The 22,098-nt window shown below is 38.4% G+C and overlaps 2 protein-coding genes across 2 annotated transcripts; one reads left to right on the top strand and one right to left on the bottom strand.

Moving 5' to 3' along the window:
* Nucleotides 1-1,782: 1,782 nt before the first annotated feature.
* LOC143610715 (uncharacterized) lies at nucleotides 1,783-7,280 on the top strand. The gene is made up of 3 exons (XM_077085113.1): nucleotides 1,783-2,255; nucleotides 4,244-4,772; nucleotides 7,272-7,280. The coding sequence occupies exons 1-3, from the start codon at nucleotides 1,783-1,785 to the stop codon at nucleotides 7,278-7,280; spliced, it is 1,011 nt and encodes a 336-aa protein (XP_076941228.1).
* A 3,728-nt stretch (nucleotides 7,281-11,008) lies between these two features.
* LOC143610716 (uncharacterized) lies at nucleotides 11,009-11,422 on the bottom strand. The gene has a single exon (XM_077085114.1). It carries the CDS (start codon nucleotides 11,420-11,422, stop codon nucleotides 11,009-11,011), a length of 414 nt encoding a protein of 137 aa, XP_076941229.1.
* Between the last annotated feature and the right edge of the window lie 10,676 nt (nucleotides 11,423-22,098).

Consider the following 22,098-nt stretch of genomic DNA (forward strand, 5'->3'; position numbering starts at 1 on the left):
TTATTTTCGAAATTTTGATTTTGTGTTGGAACATAAGAGTCCATGGTGGTACATGAAAACTCTAAGTCCCCCACAACACTTATATTATATTTATGGTTTTCACATTTTTAACAAACTTTATAAAAAGATTTATTTCCTTTATATATATCATGCACTATTCCGAGTCTCACGATTTTCGTTACCCTTGTTCGCATAATGGCTTATCGTAACCTTAAGCGCCGATCATCTGGAACCTCTAGCCGCAAGATAACTTCTCAGATCTCCAAGCACCTGACAACGGTCCTCCCTAATATCATGACTCAGATGCACCAGAACATAATGGCTAACGTTAACCCTCCTCCTCCCCCGCCTTCAGTTCCCGCTGTAACCTACAAGAACTTTACTGATGCCAAACCTACAAAGTTTAATGGAACTCAAGGTGCCATTGCCCTACTTCAGTGGTACGAGAAGATGGAAAGCGTGTTTTTTCAAATTGAATGTCCTGATGATAAGCGAACCCGATTCACTACAGGTATGTTCGAGGAAGGTGCACTTACATGGTGGGTAAAGGAACAGACGAACCGCGGTACTGAAGCTGCCATGGCCTTGCCATTGAACGAATTGAAGAATCTTATGACCCAATAGTTTTGCACTCCAAATGAGCTTATGAATTTGGAGGCTGAGTTTTGGAACCTTAAGCAAGAGGGTGGTGAGCACTCCGCTTACACCACTCGTTTTAACGAGCTTAGTGTGTTGGTGCCGCACCTTGTTACCCTTACCTCATGTGCCATCGATAAGTACATTAGGGGACTACCGAGACAGAGCCAAGATAGTGTTTTCAGTAGTTTGCCTAAGGAACATGGCGACGCATTCAATCTGTCCGCTGCATTAACTGACAACCATGTCAAAGCCGGGACTTTGACACTGAAATCATCCAAGAAACCGATCAAAAATCCCGCTGCTGAACCAAGAGAAACCAAGCCCGGACCATCCAAACCCGCCTTCTCTTCCACCCATCACCGCGAAAGAAAGTGCAAGAACTACGCGCTAACCCAACAAGCCGCACCTCAACCCCAAACCAACACTGCACCACCTTTCAAGAAGCCTTATAATAGACCCCATCCCCATTGCACCACTTGCCTTCGTCACCATTCGGCGAATTCTGCTTGCCGTCAATGCAACCGTTGTAACCGTTTCAGGCATTTTAGTACCACCTTTCGTGAAACCACCATAGCAGCTCCCCCGAGGGCTGCTAAACCAAATCCCCAACACGTGCTATATGTCCAATCCGTTAACCAAATGCGGGCTTGCTATAATTATGGGGAACTTGGCCATTTTCGTAGTGCATGTCCACGACTCGCAAACGTGAACATACTTCTACTGGCTCTTGCTCCGCAATTCAAGCTCCAAGCTTACCAAGCCTACCAAGCGATTCAGCCACAAGTTCCTCAATTGATGGCTAATCAAGCCCCACCACTGCTAGCTATTCAAGCACCTTCACCTCAAGAGGGTCAAGCCACTCAATCCGTTCAAGCTTCTTAAGATAACCATGGGCGTGCTTTCATGATGAATGCCCACCAAGCGCAACAAAATATTGATGTGGTGAACGATACGTTTCTTGTAAACGACCACTTTGCAACCATTTTATTTGATACCGGTGCCGATATGAGTTTTGTGTCTTTTGAATTTGAGTCCTTGCTTGCTAAACCAGGTCTAAACTTAAGAGCTCATACACTGTTGAATTAGCGAATGGTAAATCCGTGACGATCGATTCCGTTATTCGAAGTTGCAAGATGAATCTTAATGGCCACACGTTCTCAATCGACCTCATCCCGATGCAATTTTGGAAGTTTCGACAGCATAGTAGGCATGGATTGGTTTTCCTCTCACCGTGCCGAAATCGTTTGCTTTGAGAAGATTATTCGTATCCCGATTGCCGATGGTCAAACTCTTCGTGTTATTGGTGAAAAGCCTTCTCCTTCGAGCCTTAACCTCATAACTTGTTCTCAAGCCCATACGTACTTACGCAAGAAGTATGTAGCGTTCGTGGCCCATGTGGTTGAAAAGAAGGAACACAAGATTGAAGACAATCTTGTTGTTCGCGAGTATCACGAAGTATTTCCCGATGAAGTTTTTGGTCTTCCTCTCATTCGAGAAGTTGAATTCCGCATTGACCTTATGCCTGGTGCAACTCTGATTGCAAAGGCTCCTTACCGTCTTGCACCCTCCGAGATGCAAGAATTGTCTACCCAACTCCAAGAACATTCGGAAAAAGGGTTCATCCGCCCTAGTTCGTCTCCATGGGGCGCACCCGTTTTGTTCGTCAAGAAGAAAGATGGTTCCTTCCGTATATGTATCGACTACCGCGAGCTCAACAATCTTACTGTCAAGAATTTTTACCCCTTGCCTCGCATCGACGATCTCTTCGATCAACTTTAAGGAGCTTCTTGCTTCTCCAAGACTGATCTTCGTTAGGGTTATCATCAACTACGCGTGCATGAATATGATGTACCCAAACCGCCTTTCGGACTCGATACGGACATTACGAGTTTAGGGTTATGCCCTTTGGGTTAACCAATGCACCCGTGGTATTCATGGACCTCATGAACCACGTATGCAAGCCATACTTAGATAAATTCGTGATTGTCTTTATTGATGATATCCTCATATATTCTAAGTCCAAAACCGAGCATACAAAGCACCTTCATTCCATCCTTGATCTTTTGAGGAAGGAACAACGTTACGCGAAGTTCTCGAAGTGTGAATTCTGGTTGAGCGAAATTCCGTTCTTGGGACACATAGTAAACGAAAAGGGTATTCACGTTGACCCCGCTAAAGTCGAAGCCATCAAGAATTAGAAGACTCCAAACTCTCCTACTGAAGTTCGTTCGTTTCTTGGTCTCGCGGGTTATTATCATCGCTTCATCCTCAATTTTTCCAAGATCACTTTGCCCCTATCCGCTTTGACTCACAAGGATAAGCTTTACGTGTGGAGACCGAAGCAAGATGAAGCCATCCAAACTCTCAAACGTATGCTTTGCGATGCATCGATCCTTACTCTCCCCGAGGGAAACGAGGACTTTGTTGTCTATTGCGATGCTTCTAACCAAGGCCTCGGTTTTGTCCTTATGCAACGAGGTCAAGTCATCGCCTACGCTTCACGGCAACTCAAAGTTCATGAAATGAATTAAACGATGCATGATCTCGAGCTCGGTGCCGTTGTTTTTGCGTTGAAAATTTGGGGACATTACCTTTATGGCACAAAATGTGTGATATTCACCGACCACAAGAATCTTCAACACATTTTTGACCAAAAGGATTTGAACATGCACCAACGAAGATAGGCCGAATTACTTAGTGATTACGGCTGCGAAATCCGCCACCATCCCGGTAAAGCGAATGTTGTAGCCGACGCCCTTAGCGGAAAGACCCATATGAAATCTATCTTGCTTCATAGTGTGACCGTCCAAACCGATCTCCAACTCTGAATCTTTGAAGCCCAACATGTCTCGGTCACCGAGGATAATATGCACGACGAAATGTCCTGTGGCGCTGAGCTTCAACTTGAAACTAAGCGTGATAGTTTTTTTGTATTACCTTAATCGTTTGTGGGTTCCCAATCGTGACGATCTTCGTACATTCTTCATGGATGAAGCTTATAAGTCGCGATACTCCATTCATCCTGGTGCAGATAAGATGTATTTCGACTTACGATTCACATTTTGGTGGCCCGGTATGAAGAAAGACATTGCATTGTATGTTGCAAAGTGCCTTACTTGTGCTAAAGTTAAGGCCGAGCATCAGGGACCATCTGGTTTACTCGTGCAACCGCACATCCAGATTTGGAAATGGGTAGATGTGACCATGGATATCGTGTTTAAACTCCCAACCACTCAAAACCGTCATGGCGGAATTTGGGTTATTGTTGACCGTATGACTAAGTCTGCGCACTTTATTCCGATCAATGAAAAGTTCTTGGTTGATCAACTCGCTCAAATGTATGTTCAACGTATCGTGTGTCATCATGTGTACCCTTGCGTATCAATTCCGACCGTGATAGTCGTTTTACTTCTCGTTTTTTGTCATCTTTGCAAGCTGCGTTGGGAACTTGTTTGCAACTTAGCACCGCCTATCATCCTCAAACCGATGGGCAATCCGAGCGAATGATTCAAACGCATGAGGATATGCTTAGGTCTTGTGTTTTGGATTTTGGTGGAAACTGGGATTCCCATCTTCATTTGATTGAGTTCTCCTACAATAGCAGTTTTCATACGAGCATTGGTATGGCTCCATTCGAAGCACTCTATGTTCGTAAGTGTCGTTCTTCGATTTGCTGGAACGAGATTGGTGAAACACAAATCACCGGTCCCAAACTTGTTCAAGAGAACAATGATCGAATCGCACAAATTCAACAAAATCTCTTAGCCGCTCGTAGTCGTCAACGACCTCTCGAGTTCAATGTTGGTGATCGTGTTCTTGTCAAGGTATCTTCTTGGAAGGGTGTTGTTCGTTTCGGTAAGAAGGGAATACTATCTCCTCGATATGTTGGACCTTTAAAAATTCTCGATCGTGTAGGTAGCTTGGCCTATACTCTTGAACTCCCGCAAGAACTCGCGAATATTCATCCGATAGTTCATCTGTTGAACCTTAAGAAATGCTTAGCTGAGGAAAATCTCCACATACTACTTGATGAAGTGCACATCGATGAATCTATGCACTTTGTTGAGAAGCCGATGGAAATCATGGACCGCTTGGCCAAAGAGACCAAACGTAGCCGTATACCTTTGGTAAAGGTTCGTTGGGAATCTAAACGAGGCGCTGAATTTACTTGGGAGTGGGAAGACAAAATGCGAACTAAGTATCCCCATTTGTTTTGATACGGATTCTTTAAACTAGTTTCGGAACGAAATTTTCAAAAGTAGGGAATGCTGTGACGTTCGTCATATTCGATTCATATTTTATTTGTAAACCTGACCCATTTGGGTCATTTCGATGTATTGTTTAATGATCATTTATTATTTATAAAAGCATTCCCGACGTTAAGAGTTCCATATTCGATATTATTATTATTTTATTCCAAGTCATAAACACTAATCGAGTCGTACGGGTTAAACACGTAATTTATCCAAAACCGAAAACTATATAAATTAAATATAAATTTTAGGGCTAAAAATGTAAACTCTAAGTACTTATTATAGCTTAAAAGATATTATACTTCATTAATTAGGTTTGTGAAACCTGAGGGTCCAAAGTGTAAATATTAATTAAATTATATTATGTTTTAAAATCAAACCCAACCCAACCCAACCCAACCCACCCCGTCCCTTTCCCCCTTGTTTTGCCGGCCCAGTTTTCCGGTCACCGGAAAACGGTTCCGGCGACTCCCAAACACCCCTAAAACCATAAAACATTGACCCGAAAATTTGTTTAACGCGTTATGTCGTCTATTAACATCATTACCTAACTTACTAATTTTGTTATAACATCCTTAAACACGCGAATCAATCCCGTAATGATCGCTGGAAAATTCGGAGACCAAATCAAGCAAATTAATGCGTACACGCTCCACCCCGTAGTATAAATAGGTGCCTAAACCTCTAACCAACTTGCTCATTCTCTCCAATCCCCCTCTAATACACTGAATTGTCTGTAATTGGGAGACCTTCTACTTTTCCGGCGAGTTCATCTTCTTCGGCCAAATCAAAACATTAACGGGTAATTATTATATGCATATTAACGTTATTGAATCAACAAAGAAAACCCCTAAACCTATTTGAACAAACATAGAATAGAAACCCCAATTGATAAAACTAGGGTTTATGTTTATATGATGAAGAAGATGATGAAGCTGGTGTTTATATATATATAAAATTTCTTATAACTAAACTGAATAGTTCTCTTGGTCTAACTGGTTATTATTGTTACATTCCAAACACAACAGACCCGGGTTCGAAACCCAGGTCACGTGTTAAGTATCTTTTTTTCTTTTAACCTGTTGCTGTTATTATTATTATTATTATTAAAAATCAATAGAAACAAATATTATATATATAAATATATATTTAAAACCAAACCATAAACGAATATGTGATCCAGACCGGTTGGTTAAGATCTTGCTCATTCATAGCCAAGACCCGGGTTCGAAATCCGGGTCAAACACCTTTTTTTTATATTATTGTTGTCATATTATTAATTTATATTATATTAACTTAATTAATCATTTTATAATCAAAATAAATTTATAAAATCCTTTAAATTAAATAAAAATTTTGTAAATTAACTATAAAATATATCTAACCTTTTTACATTAAAAACCAAGTTTTACGTTTTTGTAAACCGTTATTAAAAGTCGTTTACTTATCATAACGTAAACTTTAATTTACTAAAAATCGTTTCGATAAAGCAATAATTATATTTTCGACTTGTAAACAATAGTTCAAGTATTTCGAATGTTTAAACTTTGTTTTCTCGCCATTAAAATGCATAATTAATATTAACAACCAATCTTTCGTTAAAGCTTAAATAATAATAAAATAATCAAAAATATAAAAGTAATATAAAATATTCCATTTAAGTTATGCAATAAAACGACCTAGTACGATTATCGATTAAGTCTTGTTTTTACCTAAAATAGTTATTGCGGATTGCTCGTTTCGGCTTTTGTGACGCGTTCGATTGTTTGCCATCTTCAACGCTTTCGAGTTTTCCTTTTTACCTCAATTTCTAAGGTGAGTTTTCACAACCCGTTTTTAAATGTTATAATGTTTTGGGGTGGCATATGTATCCATTATAAAATTCAAGTGTTATTACTTCGATTACTTACAAATTACATTTCAATCATGGACTTGTGTGCTTATTTGTTTAATTGTTATATACGTGGAATTCAAGTGGTTGCCTCATTAAGTATGATCATACGCCCCCCTTTGCACTCAGGTCCATTTGTATCGAGTGGAAAAGGGACCTCATTATCCAAGTACGTTGGTAGCCCCAACTGGAAAGGACCTTCGTTTGTTCTTAACACTCAGGTCCATTGCATCGAGTGTAAAGAACCCTTATGTGCTTTTCACAAGTTTTCATGGAATTGTATGGATTTTACGTAGTATTTAAACTGTGGAAATCTCACCAACTATATTTATAGCTTACCGTATTTTATACATATGTTACAGGTACCGTGATTAGAGGATGAAGGACTAGAAGACACTTAGAATAACTAGGTTATTTAATAAACGAGACATTGGTTTTTTATTATGATTTTATTTCAATTTGTATTCTTATTTGTACTTGTGTACTAGGCAATTTAATGAATTAATGTTATTATGGTTACTTAATAGTGCCACGTGTGTTTGGGCAATCTGTACGTCACACCTAGGCGTTTCAGCTTAAGCCGGGGTGTTACAGTCCCATTATCATTTCTAATCACCTTCACCCTCTTGTCTAACTGATTTTCCATTCTTGTCACAGACCCCTTCATCAATTCAGCAGTTTCATCTTTGGTTGCCAAGAAAAACACCCATGTAAATCTTGAATAGTCATCTGTTATCACTAGGCAAAACTACTTCTTTCCAATGCTAGGTACACTCATAGGACCATAGAGATCCGTGCTAAGTAATTTCAGCACTTCAACAATTAAGTTCACTAGCTTTGTCTTGTGAGATGACTTGTGTTTTTTCCCTTTGATGCATGAGGAACAGTTGTCATCTAGTTTGAACTCCTTGGTTGGAAGACCAATTACATGTTCTCCTTTCACCAGTTTGTTCTTGCTCTTTAAGTTAACATGGCAAAACTTCCTATGCCACAACCTTGACTCATTTTCAGTTTCCTTGGACACAAAACATGATCCACCCCTTGATATAGCATTCTTCATTCTCAGCTCATACAAGTTTTCATTTCTGGGTGCCATCATCATTATCATGTCAGAATGTATCACAAACTCAGGTTTCAAGATGAAGCAATATGCATCATCAAATCCAACCTTATAACCCTTGTCACAAACTTGTGATATGCTTAAGAGGTTATATTGTAGACCCTTAACATGCAAAACATTATCAAAGGACACTTTTCCATTTGTCAGGATGCCTCTTCCAATAATATTCCCTCTATTTTCATCACTCCCAAGGGCTAATGATCCCTCAAACTTTTCTTCATTGTTTACAAATGAAGAAATCATATGCTTGAAACATCCACCATCCATATACCATATATCATTTATCTCTGTGGAATGTCCTTGAGAGCTTGAAGCTTCTCCATTCTCATTGATCTTGACCATATAAGCAACATTTGCCTTCTCTATCTCTACATTTCCAGCTTGTCCCATTGTCTGATTAGTCTGCAACTATAATTCATTATTTCTTGGTTGCTGCTGGTAAGTGTTTCGTTGGTGTTTCTATTGGGGATAAGGGTTTTGGTTTTGTGTTTGGTTTCTTGGCTGATACTGCTGCTGATTCTGATTCTGATTTTTGTAGAATTGTACTTGATTCACTTGGTTTGAAAACTACCTAGGAAGATTGCATTCCCTAGCAAAGTAGCCTAGCTGCTGACAGTTAAATCTAATAACTTTTGATTTGTCAAACCCAATTCTGTCATTTGGACTAGAAAAGGTTGATGTCCTTGTCCTGTTGTACAGTCTCTTGTTTCTCAAGGCTAACATTGCAGCCTGCCACTTGAAATCCATATCCTCAAGATCATAAGCATTAATTTGCTCAAGATATTCTTGCACAACACTTGTATGAATTAGATTCTTGGCCAAAAATGCATTTTAGGACTCTGTAAACATTGAAAATAAAGCTTGATACTCATTTCCTTGTCCGACATTTGCTAGATCATATGCAGCTTTTCCACTTGCTGCAGATGCATTATCATTATCATTAATCATCTGCACATTGAATCTTTGTTGACTGTATGTAGGAACACTTGAATACACTGTTGGTGTTTCTGATGTAACTGAATTAAAGTCAGATGGTTCGTCAACTATTGGATGTTGCTGCTGAGGGCTTGTTGACAGATTGCTCATAGGTGCAATCAAACCATTTGCCACTAGAAAACTTGGCCTTTCTTCTTTAATCATATTATTCTCAATCATCTCATGCTCAGCAGCTTGGAGAAATGAGATGACATCAACAGGTTTAAAGTTTGGAAAGTTTACCTTCTCCTTGATGAACTTGCTAGCAGTATGCCACTTATGTGCTAAAAGTAGTTTAATAATTATTAACTAAATTAAATAAAAATAAACACTAAGTAATACTCTAGACTCTCTAAAACTTGACTAAACTACTAACCGGCAAGTGAACCGGTCGACTCTAGTAAAGCTAAGTAAGTCTGGATATCGAACCAACGAGACTCTCTAAATTACGTTTATTAGCTAATTAGACTCAACTACAAACACGAGTTATTAATTTATATTCATTTGAGGGGGGTTTTTAAATAAAACACTAATTAAAATAATTATTTAAATACTAATTAAGAAAACAAGTAATTTTAAAGAAACAAAAGTTTTTAATTAAATAATATGATGATGAGAAAATTGCCTAGGCTAGAATCCCTTAAATTTCTGTTTATTATTTAACCGGAAAAATATTTAGTTATGGGCTAGGATCGTAAAATAGACACTTAAGAGAAAACCCGAACAGTACCCCTGACCCTTCTCAAGAAGACACCTATGGGTTTCTAATAAGTTTTAACGCACACCAGTATTAAAAATCAAGTTCCATTACGGTCACCTAATTAATTATGACGTAGTTCCTTTATAATGAAATCCTACCTTACAGTGCGAAAATCAAAGAAAATTTAATATATTTAATTGATTTAATAGACAATAATAAATAATCAACCCTAGACGGACTCCTTTCGAAGAACTAAATCTGGCTAGATTAAATAACAAAGTCCTATCAATAACCTAACACTTTACAGATTTTAGGTTAGCAGCACACTTAGGTTTATTCGACAATATTATTCCTATGATCTTGTCAAGAAATCAATCATAAAATAATCAAAAAAACGAAGTAATTGATCTAATTGCAACTTATCATATGATAAACAATAATCAAGGAAACAATAAAACTGCTGACCCGCTAAACACTCCAACATTTGATCAATAAACGGCAACGGGAAGTGGTCCTTCCAGGTGGCATCATTCAATCGCCGATAATCAATACATACTCGCCAACCGGTAACCGTACGCAAAGGGATAAGCTCATTCTTCTCGTTCATCACTACAGTCATACCTCCCTCCTTCAGGACAACTTGGGTCGGGCTCACCCATGGAGAATCGAAAATCGGGTAGATCATCCTGGTATCTATCGACTTCAATACCTCCTTCTTCACCACCTCTTGCATATTTGGATTAAGACGCCTTTGTGGTTTCACCACCGGTTTGTACTCATCCTCCATTAAAATCCGGTGTGTGCAATAAGCGGGGCTAGTACCTTGAATATCGGAAAGTCTCCATGCAATCTCCCCCTTATGCAACTTCAACACTTCAATCAACTTCGACTTTTCTTCCTTTGTCAACTTGGAAGACAGAATAACGGGCAAGTTTGAGACCTCATCGAGATACGCATACTCCAAGTGTGACGGGAGTACTTTCAACTCCAACAGGGCGAAATTCACCATGAAACCCTCCTCACTCTCACAACTAATCTCATTCACTTCAATAATGTCGGGCAAACCCGAAATCTCAACCAACTCATCACAAACCGAATCATTCTCAGACGAATCATCCTCAACCAAATCATCATAGTCTACCAAACCATTACTTCCATGAGATCTGAACCACAAATATAGTCAAAACAGCTATCCACACCTGTAATAAAGGAGTTAATAAAATAAACTGAGTGGCATGGACCACTGAAATAATCTTGATCACCTGGATGCCTCATCGACCTCACGACATTATAAGTAACATTCTCATCACCAACCCGAAGCGTGATCTTCCCATCAAACACATATATAAGCGCCTTTGCGGTTGGTAAAAATGGATGACCAAGAATAATGGGGACCTTCTCGTCGGCCTCCATGTTGAGCACCACAAAATCTACTGGGAACACAATTTATCAACCTTCACTAGCAAATTCTTGATAATATCCCGTGGATAGTTAATAGAACGATCGGCCAACGACAAGGACATGCGAGTTGGTGTAAGCTCGCCCAACTCCAACCTCTCGTACAAAGAATAAGGCATCAAATTAATGCTTGCCCCTAAATCCAACAATGCATGACTCATCGCATCACTACCAAACCAACAAGGAATGGTAAACACTCTCAGATCCGACAACATCTCGGGTACGCGGTTCAACACTACCGCCGAACAATCTTCCATAAGGGGAATCGATGAAACCTCCCCCAACCTATCCTTCCTCTTCAACAGGTCTTTCAAAAACTTCTTGTACTTCAGCATGTGTTGGAGGGCTTCAATGAACGAAAGATTAATCTTCAACTGTCGGAACATGTCGAGAAAGTGCCCGTACTTCCGTGTGTATTTCTGATGTTTTAAGCAAGCGGGATACGGGACACGAGAGTAATCGATCACAGGTGATGGCCGGATTTCAACTGGCTTCTTCTCTACTAGTGGTGCAACCAGTGCAGTGTTCTACACTTTGCGCAGTACTTCCATCTCGATCTTTTCATCCATCACCTCCTCATCTTCTGTTTCGACCTCACCTCTTCTTACCTCGGGACCCAAAACCCTGCCCCTATGAGTAGTAATCGCCTTTGGTTGAGCGGCCGGATTCTGCTAAATAGGACATGAAAACTGTCTCGGGGGTCTCTCATGCAATCGTCGAGAAATATCGCCAATGGACCTTTGCATGTCGAGTAGAGATGATTGTTGATTCTTCAAAAGCAGATCATGATCGGCAAGGGTCTTTTGAGTAACTTGATCTTTATTAAGGATTTGCTGCATCATCTGAACGAATGTGTTGTAGACACTGATTAGGATCTGATGTTGTTACAGCTTATGTCTCAAGGTGCGGAAAACAATGAGAATGAACATCACAACTAACATTAAGCACATACTTCATTGATAACATCAAATGTTTACAAGATATGACACTTTAGGAACTTTTTCTCTCTAGAATATAACATGAATGGCCACCCCTCTACATATTCACGCATAAGTCCCCTATTTATGGGAAACAGATGATATGTCACAAGGGGCGTATATGTTATACGACGCATATGTTATGAACCACATAACATATGCGGTCCCTTGGACTTATGCGCTACAACATATACCGATATACAAATGACATTTAAAGCCCTATACAATCAAAACTAAGACCCTAGCAATACACATTATGCTCTAACAAAATCCCCCTTGGATGTTGCTAGGTCTTGATCTTCAGTTGTCACTCTTTCATCCCAAACACCTTTTCCATGTACTCCCTCCTCGTGTCTTCCCATGAACGTTTGTTTCAGGGCTTCTAATTTGTGGGAATTGAAACTCCAACACCTTTATGCTAGTATTTCTTCAATAAAGCAATTCTAATATTCTCTTTTATCTCCAGTTCTTGCTCTTTCTCCTTCTGCTCTTCCTCTTCACCCATTTTGAACCATTTGCTCTTCCAAACTTCACTAGAATGAATCTTGTATCTATGACAGATCTTCACCACTTTCTGATATTGCATAGCAGACGCATGATGCTTATCCTGTGAAACTTGTATCTTGCATTTGTTAAGTGTCTCTATATCTTTCTCAGAGCATTTCACTAACCACATTGGGTCCATTACATCAATCAATCCCATACTTCATCTCTGTTTAGCACAATCTGAGCTTCTCCTCTATTCTCTTCATAGTACCACCACTTGAAGTATACTTGAAAATATTGTTCCATTGGGTACATAGGAATCATTTTGAAGGTTTGTGGCTGTTTGTACCTCTAAGTCTTAACAAAATCATCAGTCTCAGGATCTTTCTTCACACGAGACTCATGAAGGAATGGTTTCTGTGGAGTCCAACTCATGAATCTACATTTTTCTTGCCTCTTAATAAAGTCCCATATTTCCTTCACTGGACCTCGTTTCGGACAATTCAATAACTCTTTCTCAACAATATCCACTATGTCCATCCACAGAAAAGATTTCAACTCGCAAATACTTTCAAAATATTGCACACCATATGTTCTTCTGACTGCAATTTTTCTTATCTTTGGAAGATAAGCAATGCTAACCACTTTCCCGAGCTTTACTTCTTTTTCTTTCTTATAATACTTGACAGGATTCAAGTATATACGTTTAGGCTCAATCTTCCTTCTTTCAAATCATTCCTCCTGTTCTTGACTATTCACCTCTGCTTCCTCAGTAGTCTTGCCCTTGTCAGATGGTTTCGGATTACCTTGACTATCCAATTCTTGACTTAACATCTCAATCTCTTCATCAAATTCCTCATTAAATTTAGGAAATACTTGATCTGCATTGACATAAGTCATAGGCTCTTAATCTAATTCCTCCTCTTGTATAGGTTCATTCACTAGAATAGCATTTTCTTCAACCATCGAACCTAAATCCTTCTCGAAATCAAAGATAAATTCTTCTTCAATCACATTCAGCATTCGGGCAAGATCAGCTCGAGTAACCTCAAGTTCTCCTTCTTCTAATTCCTCTCTAGTAGAAGAAAATCTAACAGGAGGTTTATAAGCAATTGGATCAACATCTAGCACTTCAAGCTCATTTACATTTCCACCCGCCTGAGTTTGTTCCTGAATAGGCTCACATTTTGCAATTGGTTCAACAAATGATTCAACAACTGTACTTGTACTAGCACCAATTAACACTCCAAGTCCACCACCAGAACTTGGATCATCTTTATCATCATCATCATCAAAATAATCATGGTCCGGAGAATCACCATAATCCAACAATTGTTCATCATCTTCTTTTTCTTCTTCATCTTGATCAATAATTAGTTCTACTGTTGCTTTCGGTGCAATCACAGATTCATCAATAGCAGGCTCAACAACCACCGGTTCATTCTCAGGTTCAACAACCTGTTCAGCTTCAACCATTGGAACAAAACTTGATGAGATCCACCACCAACTGGGATTTCCAGATGGATACTTGGTTCATCCACTTTTCCTTTCCCCTTGGCATCAATTCTCTCTTGATCATATTGCATTCTAAAATCCATCTCTTCAGCCATTGCTTCACCACTATATACTTTTTTGAACACAGTATCACCTGACCTCTCAACCTCTCCTATGAAATTAGTACCCAACTTTTCTTCCAACACAGCAAAATATCTCATGTGGAGATGTAATAAGTCAGCTTGCTACTTATGCCTTAACTCACCATCTTCAATGATTTTCCTTTGATCAGCATTCTCTTTGCATAACCTTTCATTCTCAGCAACCAAACTCTCAATCTTAATGCCTTGTTCAGTTACAATAGATTTCAACGAATCATGATCTCTAAATGTTGGGAAATCACCAAAACAGCTTCCATCAAGTGATGGTAAACTGAAATCAGGAACCTTTTCAGTTACTTTAAGTGATACATGAGGTTCTTGAACTTGTGGATATGGTTCCACAACCGGTGTCTTCAACATATTATCATCTTTCCCCAAATCTACTACAGGTTCTTCAAAAATAAACTTTGGATTTATAGGAGTAACAACAACCTCAAGCTCTTCAACTTTAGGATCATCAATAAGTTTCAACATTGGTGATGTAGCCCTCTTTGACTTTTTCTTGATTTGAACCGCCTTTGGTTTAACAAACTTCTCAACAACAGTCTTAGGCGCATAAGACTCGTCTTGCTCATCAGTAGACTTTCTTTTTTCTGGAGCTTTCAGCCTTTTCTTGAATTGAGCTCGTGGGCTTGCCAACCTCATACGTCTACCTTATTAATCTGATTCAGTTTCTTTCAGATCCTTATCAGACGTAGCCGAATACACCTCTTCTTGTGTTACAGGTGTAACAACCTCTTTCTTGATAACCTTTTGTTTCTTTTTCTTCGGAGCCACCGATTCTTCTTCAGATTCCGACTCAATCTTAATAAACCATTTACCCAAGGGTTTATAATCTAGCATTAATCTATTCTCCTCTTCCCGATCTGAGTCACTACCATCATTTCCCCACTTGTTCTCAGTAGGTGCAACATAATCAGGATTCTTCAAATGCCTAAATAGACCTCTGAACTTAGGAATATCTTCTTCCTTGACTTTCTTGTAGGAAGCTAACTTGGAAAAATTATTGCTAGTAACATGATCAAGAAAAATCTTTGGCCCTTCCTTCTTAAGTTGAGGAAACACATCCTCAACAAACATCTGCACGAACCTAGGATACTACCACCGCTGCTCATCTCCAAAGTTCGTCTTCATGTTGTCTAAAATCATACGGGAGAAGTTGTACTTTAAATTCAAGCACAAAGCAACCATCGTGCTAATCTGGTAATCTAGAATCTCCTCGTAACCTCCTTTGCAATGTCCCAGGCAATGAATCATTATATGAACAAGATACTTGAACGGGTTGGATAATGCAGTCTTCCTCAAAGCTAATTTGTTTAACGAATCTCTGTATCCCATACGCAGTATACAGCCTTTGACTAACTGTTCATCAAGCTCGACTAGATCTGACGAATCATCTCCGAACTCTAAAACTCTCCTGATTAAAGCTTCATCTACCACAATCTTCTGATCTTGCATTGTAGAATGAATATCTTTCCCAGGCACCTTGGCATTCTTCCAGAAATAGGATACCATGCTCTCATAAGGATCCACAGAATGTGTAATAGCTTTGAAAATTTTGGATCTCTTTAAGAATGGCATAATCACTGCAAATTTCTTAGCTTTGGGATCCTCATCGTTCAAATAAGCACAAATGTTATGCTTAGGATCCGTAAATTTCCACTTTTTAACCATCTGAAAAAGACAACCAAATATACAAGTTAGTTTCAGATTCAATCTTTAACACATCACGACGGATATGTCCTAGAATATCAACACATAAGTATCAACATTACGTGTATGTATTCACAACAGATATGTATTCATCACGTAAATGTCAACGTATATGTATATACAAACGTATATGATTATATTTGACCATGGTCAATGTATAACATATGCTCCGCATATGTATTGACATATGGCGGCGTATATGTCAATATTTTGACCAAAATCAAATAACCTATTTACAAACGTTTTAAGATCAAAATAATCATCAGAATATGTTTGTTAAGTGACGGATAGAACTAATTAACTGTTAATTTTCAGATTTTATGACATTAAAATGAACATTTGACAAATTTATCAAACGGATATATAGTCCTCTCAGATCTGTTCATATTATATTCATGTTAATCCAATTAGTTGTGAACACTAAACTCGTCTTTTCATTCTAAGACTGATATGATGAATTATCAAAACAAACATTGATCTATTTTATCAATCTGAACATATACGGGTTATTGACTACTGTTCATTATTAGATCTATCAAACCAAACACCATCCTCACCTTTTCACTGTGACTTGGTGTGTGAATCACCAACGTAACGATCAACGAATTCAAGGATATGGCAAAGATTTGTGAAAAGAGTGTATCAAGGTAGAGAGAAAACAAAGGGTCAGGCATATATGTTATGGACATATGCGCTGGATATCCTTTATATATACCCTCTACTTATGCGGCACATAAGTTAAACAACTTATGCGGCACATAACTTATGCACCGTATAAGTTCCAAAACTTATACGTTGCATAAGTATGCCCTGAACAAATCTGACAGTTTGACCAATTCACACCAATGTAATGTCCCAAGTACAACTTAATGTCCTTGTGCATTAAAATAATAACTTAATTAAGCTCATTTTGAAAAACTAATTTTTACCAAGTCCAATTTAATGACCATGAATAAACCAGATAAACGTTTAGATTTCTTTTGATTTGAAATTGAGAAACTCAACAAGTTTCATTGTTTTGAGAAAAACCCCAGAGAAATAGTTTACCCGCACATCAAGAGTCAAAAACTAAATCAGAAATAAAATATTTTTGGTTTTTCAAATAGAAACAATAACAAGTAAATCTAGAAATTTAATAAGACAAAAATCACATATTTTTGTGAGTTTGAGCAGGGAATCATATTGACCAAATTTCCCTTCCATCACAGTTTTATTTTCAGCATTTATTATGACTGGTGTTAAGTCAGTCATTGGTATTGTTATCCACCTAAACCTTCTAAACAAATGATTCGGAAATTTCTGTGATACATTTAATTAGTTCAATTAAGCACAAAATATCAGAAAATATCAATTCTAATCTTGATTCAGGCATAATTTGATTTTTACATAGTCACCCAACTTGACTTAAACCTTAGAATCAGAAGATAAAAAAAAAATTTTATTTTAAGCATATCAGCAAATAATCCCCAGTACAAGACATAGCCCCGTTATCAAGTAATACCCTATGGTCCTTTCCCATGGATGAATATGCACGATTTCATCTGTCGGCTTGCATACATTGTATCCCCTGTAGTCTGTTTCTTAATGGTAATAAAACGCGAGCAAGGGGACAACGTATGTCTAACAGCGGATTTTGATCAAGTCAGTAGTGAATTTAGTACATAAGTACTTTGTGCGATCAAGTTTAATGACTTATAAAGCAGCTTAGACTGCGGGTTTATTTTGAAAGAGTTTTAAATATTCATCGAAATGAATACCCAGATGATAAACCGCATAAAGACCCGATGGATCCAGGAACCTTAAAGCATCCCATTAATATAATAGTTAAGGCCATGAGACCATACATCGTTAAAGCATTAACCACTTACTAACAGCTAAGTTTTAACAAATTTAACCATTCATTCTGATTAAAAGGCTTGAGTATGACCAGCTATTACATTTCTGCCTTCATTATCAAGTCTTTTACTATAAACTAACACCCCATCAATTTGGCAATTTAAGTTTATATCACTTAATTTTCCTTACTTGGTTGTTTAAAAGGCCTACCAATGCACTAATACATTTAAGCACACAGCCTTTTATGCCTACTTTTTACTGGATTTGGGACCAAATGATCAATGTACTATCATCTTCCCTTTTTACGTCAAAAACTCATTTTCTGAGGAACAACATTTTTAAATGTTTTTGACATTTTTGAATTTTATACTGTTTTTGGCTTTTTCAAAATTTTCACTATTTTTGGTTTTTCAGAAAATTTCTCCTTCTAAAATAAAAAATCATATGAAAATATTTACAGAAAATATAAAGTGACTCTGATGTTTAGGATCCCTAGGTATCCGACCCATCCATAATCTCGGTAACCCTCTTATCAACACCGCCCAAAAATTTTAAACCATTAAATTTTAATAAGTATTGAAATCGTGACTTATCAAAAGCTTTAGTGAAAAGATCTGCTTTTTGTTCATCGGTGTGAATTTTGTCTATGGTAATCAACTTCTTTTCTTAGCAATCACGAATGAAGTGATACCGTATTTAGTTTTAGAGTGGTTTACCGGATTCTTTGTTATCGAAATACCTGCAGTATCTTCTACCAAACCGTGTTATGTTTCTTGCATTGCCACGTGACAAGACGCTTGCCGAAGAACTAACACTATGCCGTTGTAGATTTGGCATTCAGCTTACAGCTTCCATAATCCGAATCTGAGTATTCCCTCAGCATAAACTCATCGTCTTTTAGATACTAGAGACCGAACCCCGGACATCCCTTGAGATAACGTAGAATTCTTTTGACGATAATGAGATGTGAAACCTTCAGATTCGATTGATATCGGGCGAACAAACATGTGACATACATGATGTCTGGCCGAGATGCAGTGAGGTACATCAATGAGCCGATCATGGATCGGTATAAAGTTTGATCAACCTTCTCCCCATTGGGATCAGGACCGATACCATGATTCAATGGTAGAGGAGTATTGATTGCCGATGCATCAGACATGTTGAACTTTTCCAAGATGTTGTTGACATACTTTTTCTGGAGGATAAAGATACCATCAGATAACTGTTCCACTTGAAGTCCAAGGAAAAATTTCATCTCCCCCATTGCACTCATTTCAAACTTCAGTTTCATCACTTCCTCGAACTGCTTGCACAGATCATTGTTTGTCGACCCAAATATGATATCATCGACATGGACTTGCATAATCAGTAGATGTCCGTCAACCAATTTCGTGAAAAGTGTACAATCAACGGTTCCTCTGATAAACCCATTGTCCAACAGATGTTGGGACAATGTCTCATACCAGGCTCTCAAGGCCTGATGGAGACAGTAAAAGGCTTTATCAAGGAGGTACACTTTGTCCTTGTGGATCGGATCGACAAACCCCGGTGGTTTTCCCACCTAGACTTTTTCACTGATTTTCCCGTTCCAAAATGCGGAGTTAACATCTAACTGATAATTTTGAACCCTTTCCATGAAGAAAAAGCCAGAAAGATCCGAATCGCTTCTACCCTTGCTACCGGTGCATAAACCTCATTGTAATTGATACCCTCTCTTTGGTTAAATCCCAAAACAACTAGTCTTGCTTTGTTACTGACTATAATCACGTTTACATTTAAACACCCATTTAGTGTTTATTTGCTTCTTGTTCTCAGGCAAGTCAACTAGTTTCCAAACCCCGAGCTTTTCAAATTGCAATAACTCCTCTTGCATAGCATTGACCCAGCTCTCCTCAGATAGGGCTTCTTTGTATGTCTTTGGTTCAACCTGTGAAATAAAACATTTGAATGAGAACTGATTCTGTAATGTAGATACACTTGTATAAAAACACTAAAGGGTTTGATCAATTTGATGTCTCGTTTGAACCCCCATCGTTTAAATCTCCAATGATATTCTCTTATGGATGATAAGAGACAGTCTTGGCACAATTTCAGCAGAAATTGTCACTTCGTTTTGAAGATTGGTGACATTCTCTTCATCAGCAACTGTGGATGGAGAAATAGACTTGATTATCTCCTCGTCTGTTTCATTGTTATCATCAAACACGGGTGTAGACTCTGGTACATCATCAGATAGAATAGGATCTGGGACATCTTGTGGAACAACCATAACAGGAACTTCTGGTGCTGACACGGGATCTTCTGATAAATGTTGTTGGCATATCATTATCACTGTCTCATCAGAAATCATTTCCTCAGGGATCTTGAAACTATCCCAAAGGCTCTCGTAATCAAACAACCGAGAATCTCTTGGTCTTTGAATTGTAGGAGTATAACGTTGACAATCAACGTTCTGAACTTGAATAATCTTGTGGAGGCTAGGAATGTATACACGTCTTAGTGGATTAGCATACCCCACAAAAAATCCTTCAACTGATTTGGGACCAAACTTGCCACTCGGTTCAAGAATAGTACATGTTGATCCAAACGGTTCAAGCCACTTAAGATTTGGTTTTCGTCGATTAAGTAACTCGAAACACGTTTTGCCGAACTTCTTCACCGTAAGTACCCGGTTTAGAGTATAACAAGCTGACGCCAGTGCTTCAGACCAAAATGTTAGGACCATAAATCTGGTGCAAACCTTGAGTAGGTTGACAAGAACACTCGGATCTAATAACCCAAAGGCCTATTAAATATTCCGGCGGAATCAGAATTTAACGGATGGGAATGAAGGTATATGAGGCAATGGACCCGAAACAATAATAGATAATCCGTAAGAATAAAATCAAAGACAAAGATTCACTGCATTTAATATATCATTCAATGAAACAGTGAAAGGAATGTCTAGGGTTTCGTGTTGGCGGCGGCGGCGGCTGTACGAGGAGACAAAAGAGAATATTCGTTGGAACGTTTTTGTCCTCGTATTCCATTCTTATCCGCTCTATCTTAAAATGGAAACCCAGGACTCTATTTATAGCCCTGGCATTCCTTCTAGAATTCCCTAATTATTACATAATGAATGACAAAGTAAAATACAAGTGTAGTAGTCTTCGAGCATGATATCTATCTTGCTCGAGCAGACTTGTTATGTAGTGTATGCTCTATGAGTTACTTCGAGCATACTTTACTTAGAATAATTTCGGATAGAAATTATTCTTCTCTAGCATGCTTCATTCTTCTTGACTAATTCTTGCTTTGCTCGAATTTGTCATTCGAGGAAACCTATTCTTCTTAATATCTTCAATTCTGCCTTGAACTTATTTAGTAGTCTTCAGCATGCTCGGATGTGAAGCTTGCTTGAACTGAACCATGATCTAAGTCTATACTTCACAACATATGAAATCTTCTTATTGCATCCATGCTCTTCGCCATTGTGCTTGGACATCCTGTGCTTGGATCGCTTGGCTAAAACTTGAATGATCAAGCTGTTTGCTTGATTGGAAATCCATACTCGATAGATGAACATTCTTGCTCGGAGAAGTGCAGCTTTCTCGAAGCCTTCAACACTTAGAAGAATATGCTTAAAGACCATGCTCGAGGTAGTAAACCATGCTCGATGATCTAGGCTTGCTCGTATTCCATACTTTGCCGATTTCTTGAGGAGGTTGAGAAGATTCCAATCTTCCTTTGCATATATCCGACTCAACACAAACATTCACTGGTAACTTTGAATCAGAAAGCATGGAATTAGCTGTTTCTATCAATGTACGATTCTTTCATCCAGCGACCCCGTTCTGTTGTGAAGTATAAGGTGCAATAAACTCATGAAGAATCCCCTGGTCATTACAATACTCCAGCATCTTGTTATTCTTGAACTCCGTCCCATTATCACTTCTTATTTTTCGAATAGGTAGGTTATACAACATTTCGAGTTTCTTGAATAAGATCATTAGGGAATCATAAGTTTCATCCTTGGATTCCAAAAACATTACCTACGAAAATCTGGAGTAGTCATCAGTAACCACAAGACAGTAGAGTTCTCCTGTGATACTTCTGACATTCATAGGACCAAAAAGATCCATGTGTAGACGTTCGAAGGGTAAGTTAATGGAATTAACAAGCTTTCTTGGGTGAGGTTTCTTCGTTTGTTTTCCCTTATTGAAATCCAAACATTCATCATGCAGTTGAAAACTCCTCAAGTTCACTCCCTCAACCAAGTTATTATGAAACAAGTGGTTCATCTTCCTCACACCAATATGACCCATTCTACGATGCCATAACACAGACTCCCGTTTAGATGCCCTTGACATGAAACATTGAGCAGACTCTGAAGATGTTGTTGCAGTACTCATG

Source organism: Bidens hawaiensis, unplaced genomic scaffold (assembly GCF_021521415.1).
Source record: "Bidens hawaiensis isolate Kalapana, Puna unplaced genomic scaffold, B.hawaiensis_p1.1 tig00027563_1, whole genome shotgun sequence".
NCBI classification, from domain to species: domain Eukaryota; kingdom Viridiplantae; phylum Streptophyta; class Magnoliopsida; order Asterales; family Asteraceae; genus Bidens; species Bidens hawaiensis.

What these genes read in the sequence shown, in the direction of transcription:
- LOC143610715 (XM_077085113.1), top strand. Translation starts at nt 1,783, where the DNA reads ATGGCCACACGTTCTCAATCGACCTCATCCCGATGCAATTTTGGAAGT. An exon ending in CAAGAACATTCGGAAAAAGG is followed by an intron (nt 2,256 to 4,243) that starts GTTCATCCGCCC and finishes CTACAATAGCAG; the next exon opens with TTTTCATACGAGCATTGGTA.
- LOC143610716 (XM_077085114.1), bottom strand. Translation starts at nt 11,422, where the DNA reads ATGTTCCGACAGTTGAAGATTAATCTTTCGTTCATTGAAGCCCTCCAA.